This window comes from Pinus tabuliformis, chromosome J (assembly GCF_031772625.1).
Source record: "Pinus tabuliformis cultivar Carrire ecotype Pingquan chromosome J, CPIR1, whole genome shotgun sequence".
In the NCBI taxonomy this organism is placed as follows: domain Eukaryota; kingdom Viridiplantae; phylum Streptophyta; class Pinopsida; order Pinales; family Pinaceae; genus Pinus; species Pinus tabuliformis.
The window spans coordinates 1,263,020,175-1,263,028,718 of NC_142295.1; the positions used below are offsets into that span (position 1 = coordinate 1,263,020,175).

The following is an 8,544-nucleotide window of genomic DNA, read 5'->3' on the forward strand; positions in this document are numbered from 1 at the left end:
GACATTTGTGACATGAGACAACCACAATCCCACTCCTCAACTCCCCACACGCACCCCAACTAGCAAATCGACAAAGCTACAAAAACCAAAATGAACCTCACCACAGGGAAATGTAGAGCAACAACCCACCAACGACATCAACCAGTGAAAAGATGACCACACCTAAGGCAACACCATCAAACCCAAGCGCTAGATGCAAATAGAAAGTCACTACAACCACCACGAGAAGAAATAGAAAATTACCAAAACCCTAACAAGATCTTCCAAAAACCCTCTAACTAATCTCTTTCATCCAATTAAACCAACCCTTAAAATTACACTCTATATAATTATTACAATTTTTATATAAAAAATTTAATATTAAATATATTTCATTCAAATTCAGTTCAACATACTACAAATTTGGTATGCATTTAAAGCTGAATTAATTTCCAACGCAAAAATAATGCAAATATGTTTTAATTTAAATTAAATAACAGAAATTTTATGAAAAATATAATATATATGAAATATTTTATAAAATATAAAGTTTATGTAAAATATTTACACGGTTGGTGGAGAATGTTGATCTCGATGTATTTGGTCGGTCAGTGGGGAATGCGTTTCCTGGAAGTTTAAGGTGACGGAATGATATCGCCAGGTATAGATCACTGGTTCTTATGTCCTAAATAATTGCGGTGAAAAGTTGCTCTGTGGCCGTGAAGAGTATCATTTGATTTCATGATCAATGATCCAGAAATATTGGGTATTTCTATTAACCGTTTTTGCTTTTTTTTTTTTTGAGGTTTGGAACAGCCTTTCAAGGTATTTCATGGAAGGGTATCTGCGTTGATTTCAGAGAGTCTAGCTAGGGTGGGGCGCACACTGTTTCTGGGTTCCAGAGAATTGCAGATCTACAACTCAATATCAACCATTTGAGAGCTGCAACTCTGGGAGAGCATGTCTATGCAGTGGCTAGGCCTATGGTCTGTCGAGAATCCAGGTTGGTTTTCAAAATTTTCGCAATCATATAAAAGTTATATTATGTTTAACAAGATAGTACTTGAAGCCCAAGAAAAACACCCGTCACGGGAGAGATGTGAGCAGAAAGAGTGGTAAAATAAGTGTTATGATATTTTACTTTCTCTTCAGCATTTGGTTTAGCTAAAGCTTGGTTAACTGGCACAATCTCGTACATATTTTATTCGCGGAAATTAGATGGCCTCAACTAAGACAGGAAAGCCGTACGAATTTATAATAACGGAGGTGTTGAAAGGCACAATCTTTTTCAATTAGTTTTGCAAACGACTATATGATCCCTCCAAACAACCAAGCTGGAAAGAAATTTTGATTATACAAGTTCTTAGATTGTTTGGAAAGAAATTTTGATTATACAAGTTCTTAGATCATTGGACTGGTGATGTTTCAGAGTTTTAAATGGATTTTTAAATTGAGATAAAAGAATTAGATATTTTTATTTTTTTATTTTTTTTAATTTTGTGGCTGAAGAACTATCTAGATCAATAAAAATGTCTAGAGAATTGAACCCATGACTTTTAGGATTCCTGAGATTTTAGAGTATTAGGATTCCTGAGATTTTAGAGTATGACTTTTTGAACCCATGACTTTTCGGATTCCTGAGATTTCAGAATATTTTCAATTTCAAAGTTTTTAATATTAAGCTTTTTCAAATTAAGATAAAAATCCAGATAATTTTTTCTATTTGTGGTTGAGAGACCGTTAAAATCCGTGAGAATGTAGAAATTACTGTGAGTGTAGAGAAAGTTAAACCCATAAACTCTTGTACTGGTAATGTTTCAGAGTTTTAAAAGTTTAGCTTTTCAAATTTTTCGCGAAAATCAAGATATTTTTATTCCCATGCGGTTGAAGGACTCTGAGATGGGCGAGAGTGGACCAATTGATCTAACCTTCTAATTATGTAATATAGAAATTTACAGTTTTTATCACTTCTAAATTTTGACTTTATAATTTGGGTTGTTTCACAACTTTTTTACAGCTCAGATGGTTTCAAAATTCAAAATCTTTTCAGGATATTGTCATAATAAAACTCATAATAAAACTCCTCAATCGTGAAATTTCAACTAAATTTTTTATCAAATTTCTGAACCAATGCATATCCCTTTATTACAAGATGATTAGGTTATTCAATCGGTACTTGGATCCCTTTATTACAGGATTAGGTTATTCCAATATTATTCCGCCCTGACAGTCTAAGACCAAAAAGAAATGGGTTTAATATATACTGGTGTTGCAAATCGAGTCGGTAATGCTGTATGAAATTGGGTGAGTTTCATGACAATGTTTCTTTAAAATTCTTGAAAAAGTAAATCAGATGCTGAATATTTGCTTCCAAACGTTTGATTTAAACGAACTTTTACTTTTCCTATTACCAGTTTCAGAATTCACAAAAATTATACAAAGCCCTGTCCCGTGTGAATTTCTGTAAAGCTTTTATAATCCAGAAAGTCTGAAAATCAAGGGTTGCGCAAGGCAAATCAAATCAAGGGCTGGGCTAAATCAAATCAAGGGCTGGGCTAGGCAATTTTTGCAGTGCTTACGCTATATCTATAGTCACAATTCAGTTTTTTTAGGAAAAAAAAAATTATTATGGAAAAGAAAGTAAATATATGAATAAGAGTAAATTTCAATCACTATAGATGTGTTGGTCGTGTTCAGACGAGTCATATCTATATGCTGACACAAATCTACTTAGACTTAAATGTGATAACATCTTTGTTAATGGTAACCATGGTGAGGTCAAAATTTGGGATGTGATGTTATTGGCATTCATTGTAGGAAAGCATGCAAAGCACCAAAAAGAGAGAACTCTCTTTCATCAAGGCTTGAAAAATCAAATTCTCCACCTAATAGCTCAGAGTTATTAAAATATTCAAGAGAATAACACTTTTTCAAATATGAAAATATTAAATTAACTTTCATTTTCATTTAATTCGAGTAATGTCAAACATAGTAATGTGAAACTCTTGTCACACTTTCTTTAATATTATTTATGATATTTTTAATTGGTTTTAAATTTCAAAACTTCTTAAATTTCAAAAACAATGTGAACCATACATAATAATGCATTATAAATGGTAAATAATATGGATTCTGAGTATCATTGTTTTTATATGATATGTGTAAGATTTTAGATTTTGATATAACATTAAAAGAATTATCATTTTATCTTTTCAACATGATTTTTGAGTATGATAAATATTTTTTTATTTAGCTTTTATCTGAGATAAAAGAAAATAAAAATTGTGGTTGGAGTGAAACTGATCATGACCATATTTTCAAACACAAATTTTAACGAGATAAATATTTTCAAGGCATTTTTCTCTAAAAAAATAAAAATAAAAGAAATAAAGATAATGATTAGAATAATCCCATAGTCTAATTATATAAAATATCATTTTTCTGAAAATAAAAATAAATAATAAAAATAAAAATAGTTAATAAAGATAGTGGTTAGAATATAAAATAAAAGTAAGTTAATAGAAGAAAAAAAAAGAATTAATAAACATAATAATTGGAATAATAACATAGTGTCACTTATGTATTCCAGTAAATCTTAAATATTACCTTTACTCAAATTTAAAATTAATATGGTCAATAAATCATTCAAAAGTTGATAACAAAGTAATATGTTTCCAAACATTTCAATTTTTTTTCTTAATGCAAATTAAAAGATGCATATTAAACTGTGTGGGTGTTGGTGTTGTGGCTAAACTGTGTGGGTGTTGGTGTTGTGGCAGGAAAAAGGAATCTTTTTAATGGATACATTTGCAAAGTCGAGCATCGAGCGACGGTGGCAAACGGAATGATTAGTTTATGTTATTGCAGTCAAATATTTATAGAAAAGTGAGGTACGGGTGGCTTTATGTTATGCTCCTAATGATATCCGGTTTGCAATCAAGTATACATAGAAAATTGAGGTGTTCGCCGATGGAATCTTTCCTTTACGTTGTATCCCTATCGAGCTACAGCTCGCAGGTAAATGTTCATTGAAAATTGAGAGACTGGTGGTATTGAGATCCAGCTTGCAGTTAGAGACTCATGGAAAATTGAGAGACCGGTGAGAGATTGAACCAATAATCTCGTTGTATTCCTATTGGGTTCCAGCTTGCACCAATTACAGTCGTGTGCCCACCGGCTGGCGCCATTGCCACGTTGGTCTGTAGACTAAGATGCTAGGATATAAATAAGGTTTAGATTTCAGTTTGTGAGGAGCCAAATACCTTCATTTTCTTAATCTATCAACCTGTGCTTCACTTCTGTTTTGTATTTCTGTTCAATGGCAGATCGGCTAACTTCCACCGATTCCTCAATGGATATGCCATCAATCTACACGAACCCAAACAGCTACTACCACGATGTGTTTATCAATCATCGTGGTCCCGACGTTAAAGAAACTTTGGCTACCCGTCTTTACAAACGCCTTCTTCCACATAATTTGCGACCTTTCCTGGACAAGGATGAACTGCAGAAGGGAGATTACATAGATGCTCAAATTGAAAATGCCATCCGAACCGCCTCTATCCACATTGTCATTTTCTCCCCAGATATGCTGAATCTAGGTGGTGTCTGGATGAGCTGCTCCTTATATTGAACAAGTCTGGGGATACCATATTTCCCATCTTTTATAAAGTGGAGATTTCGGAGGTGCGATGGATTAAAAATCGGTATGCTAAAACTGAGTGATCATGAAGAGAAAGGCAGATACGACGATAAAAGACTTGAGAATTGGAGAATCGCCCTCAACAAAGCGTCGTTAATAAACGGCTTCGAACTCAAGGCCGACAATGAGTTGGAACTCTTAACTCTTCCTGTCGTTATTATTTATTTATCTAACTGGTATTGCAATACACAATGTTTTGTTTGTTTGGAGTGGATTTTACAATGCTTTTATGTGCTTTGTTGAGAATTTCCAGGGACAAAAACAAGCTATTGGAGGAGGAAGACAAGCTCGTGGAGGAGGTCGTGGAATGCGTGCTTAAAAAGCGCAGAAAGACACCGCTGTATGTCGCTGATTTTCCAGCTGGTCTGCAAGAAAAAATAGAAGATTTTGAAAGGAGTGTGTTATGGCAGCAACAGAAGAATGACAAAGCTCGGGTGTTGGGGATTGTTGGCTTCGGCGGAGTGGGCAAGACAACGCTAGCCAAAGAACTCTTCAACAGGAAGAGAAACCATTTCAACAAATCCTCTTTCTTATATGATGTCAGAGAGAGAGCACGTCTAAGCTCTTTGAACTCCTTGCAGAGCAAACTTCTTGAGGGCTTGACTCAGAGCACTGAGCCAATAGATAGCATTGAAAAAGGCATAGAAATTCTCAGAGAACGTCTTTCATCTTTACATGCTCTAATCATTTTAGATGACGTAGATCATGCATCTCAGTTGCGTGCATTTTTGCCAGTGGCAAACGTCCTCCATTCTGATAGCTTGATTTTGGTTACATCTCGCGACAAGAATGTCCTCGCAAGCTCAGCAATAGCAGAGTCATCAATATATCAGTTAACAGGCCTCGATGATCAATACTCTCGACAACTCTTCTGTTCGCATGCCTTCTTGCAGCCTTATCCACTGGTAGGATTCGAAAAACTTGTAGGCAAGTTTTGCAAAGCCTGCGATGGATTGCCTCTGTCTTTGAAGGTGTTTGGGGCACATCTCTATGGAAAGAACGACCAATGTTATTGGAAAGGTCAATTGGAGAAACTTCGCCAAACCAAACTTCCCAATGAGATTATGGAGAGGCTTAAGATAAGTTACGATGCTCTGGATGGAGAAGAGGAAAGGCAAATATTCTTAGACATTTCCTGTTATTTCATTGGGGAAAACAGGGATATGGCGATAAGAATATGGGATGGATCAGGCTGGAACGGTCTGGTGGGCCTTGCAAATCTCCGGGACAAGTGTCTCGTTGAGATAGACACAGAAACAAATACCATAAAAATGCACGATCATCTGAGAGACCTGGGAAGACAAATTGTGGATCAGCAGAATTCATGTGGAGTAATCCCGCACAGTGAATGGCGTGTGATGAAGGACATTCCTGAGTTGTGGCGGCAATATTCTGTAAGTGCTTGAATTATTTGTACAACTTTATGGTCTCTTTATTATGCAAAAGCAGAAAAGAGGAATCTTGTTGCTCTGTTTAATTTGTTTGTTGCTTGTTTTTAAGAATGAACAGGTAATAACTGAGGTGCGCGGAATTAGGACGGTTCATCTTCTCAAAATGTACCCAGAACTTTCAGCAGAAGGGTCGTCATGGTTGAAAAGTTGGTGTGAAGAGGTGTTCGGAAACTGCCTGAGGAAGTTGATCGACCCTTCACCGTATCGTTTCTGTAAGTTACAACTTGTTGCGACTGAAGGTGATGATTTAAAAAGCATATTGAGTAGGGTTGATTCGCCAAATTTGATATGGCTACGCTGGAGTGACTGTCCGTACAACTGCCTGCCTCGCTGGCTTCTGATTCTGATGAAGAATGTAAGGGTTTTAGAAGTGAGCGGAAACAAATTGGATACACTATGGCGAGCAAAATCTCAGGTGAAAGTTAAGGCTGGTTCCTTCGTTTGCATATCTATTATTCTTATTATTTGCCGCTCTATTTTATGGGAGATTAGATTATTGTTGCTATCGATATAGTAGTACAGGGTAGGGATATGGGGATGAAAATATCGGGAAATGGGGATGGAAATATCTTATATTTGACTACTGCGTTGCAGGCACCTCTAGAGTTGCGGGAACTGACTATTCATTCTATTCATTCTCCTCATTCTCGTGATTCTCCTCTTTTCGAGTTTCCGAAGTCCATTGGTCAGCTGAAGCACATAGAAAAGATTGTGGTGAAGTCTCATTGTCTCGAATTGTTACCAAAAGAATTTTGTGATTTGCACTCCCTCAAATACCTCGATCTCAAGAATTGCCGACGCTTGCAAATGCTTCCAGATTCCTTTGGGTGCTTAACAAATCTCCTACACCTTAATCTCTGTAACTCGGGTTTGCAAATGCTTCCAGATTCCTTTGGGTGCTTAATAAATCTCGTGCACCTTCATCTCAGTCATTGCAGGAGTTGTTTGCAAATGCCTCCAAATTCTTTCGGCAATTTAAAAAATCTCGTGCACCTTGATCTCTCTTACTCGGGTTTGCAAATGCTTCCAGATTCCTTTGGTTGCTTAGTAAATCTCGTTCACCTTAATCTCGACGGGTGCTCAGACTTGACCATATCGGATGAAACATTTGCAAATGTCCGTTCTCTTGAATATTTGAATTTGAGTTCTGTTCGTATGGAAATGTTGCCTCGGCAAGTTACACATCAACAGTCCCTGAAGAATTACATCTGCTGTTTACAGATTTACAAGAATTGCCTAAGGATATCAGAAACCTCGGGAATCTGGAAGTACTTACTGTGGGAAGCCATTCCTTGAAAGAACTGCCATGTTCGCTGGGTCGCCTGAGTAGACTGAAGCACTTGGAGCTCGTCTATTGCACAGAACTTAAATCTTTGCCCGATTCGTTGGGACTGCTGACTCAGCTGTCAGAGTTGAAGATAGAATCTTGTGGTATAGAGTCCTTACCGGCAGAATTGGAGAAATTGAGCAACCTGGTAGAGTTAAGAGTAAAATCCTGTCCGATACGCGAGCTGTCATTTTTAGAGCTGGAGAGAACAAAAATATCGGAGATATGTTTGGTTGAGGGTGTTTGTCCCAGCCTTAAACATCTCTACATCGATGGTTGCAATGATCTGGTGGAGGTTGGAGCACTGCCACCGACACTCACAACGCTGTATGTGCTTGATTGTCATATATTGAGGAAAATGGAAGGGCTTTATAATCTTACAAACCTTCAAGAACTCGACATCCACAACTGTAAATATTTGGAGGAGCTGCCGTGTCTTGAAAGGTTAATATCTTTGAAGACGATCCGGGTGAGTGGTTGTGATAAGGTGAGGAAAATGGAAGGGCTTCATAATCTTACAAACCTTCAAACACTACACATCTCGGAGTGTAAAGAGTTGGAGGAGCTGCCGTGTCTCGAAAGGTTAACATCTTTGAGGACGATCTTTTTGTATCGCTGTGATAAGGTGAGGAAAATGGAAGGGCTTCATAATCTTATGAACCTTCAAGAACATCAGGGAGTGTAAAGAGTTGGAGGAGCTGCCGTGTCTTGAAAGGTTAATATCTTGGAGGAGCTGCCGTATGTTGATATATTTTGGGCGTGGGTGTTGTAAGTTAAAAAGAATAGAGGGCTTGGGGCAGCTGACACAACTTCAAGAGTGTAGCGTGGCTGTACACGATGCACCAGAAGAGATTGATGTTGAGATTGTTGTGATGAGTACCGGAAATGTGCAATCTGCGGAAAGTACCTTAGCATCTGGCACAACCACAGAGACAGCAGCAGCTCGCTTCAAGTACACCGTGGCTACAACAGGTGGCGTGAAGTACACCTTGGCTTTATGCTATGCACATGCACCAGCACCATAAGATATTGGTGTTGAGTGAAAAGTGAATCTGCGGAAATGTGCATTCCCAGTGACAGCGTGC

The 8,544-nt window shown here is 37.3% G+C and overlaps 1 protein-coding gene across 6 annotated transcripts; it reads left to right on the forward strand.

Annotated features, from left to right (window-relative positions):
• The first annotated feature begins 548 nt into the window (after positions 1 to 548).
• On the forward strand, positions 549 to 8,173 carry LOC149231847 (disease resistance protein RUN1-like). 6 transcript variants are annotated; one of them, XM_089379284.1, is made up of 6 exons: positions 549 to 640; positions 796 to 982; positions 3,759 to 4,809; positions 4,935 to 6,075; positions 6,182 to 6,547; positions 6,727 to 8,173. In XM_089379284.1, the coding sequence occupies exons 3-6, from the start codon at positions 4,688 to 4,690 to the stop codon at positions 7,426 to 7,428; spliced, it is 2,331 nt and encodes a 776-aa protein (XP_089235410.1). In that variant the 5' UTR covers positions 549 to 640; positions 796 to 982; positions 3,759 to 4,687; the 3' UTR covers positions 7,429 to 8,173. The 6 variants fall into 6 exon arrangements, with proteins under 6 accessions (XP_089235410.1, XP_089235409.1, XP_089235411.1 ...); XM_089379283.1 differs by having other exon boundaries at positions 563 to 640; positions 785 to 982; XM_089379285.1 differs by having other exon boundaries at positions 610 to 745; positions 839 to 982.
• The last annotated feature ends 371 nt before the right edge of the window (positions 8,174 to 8,544 follow it).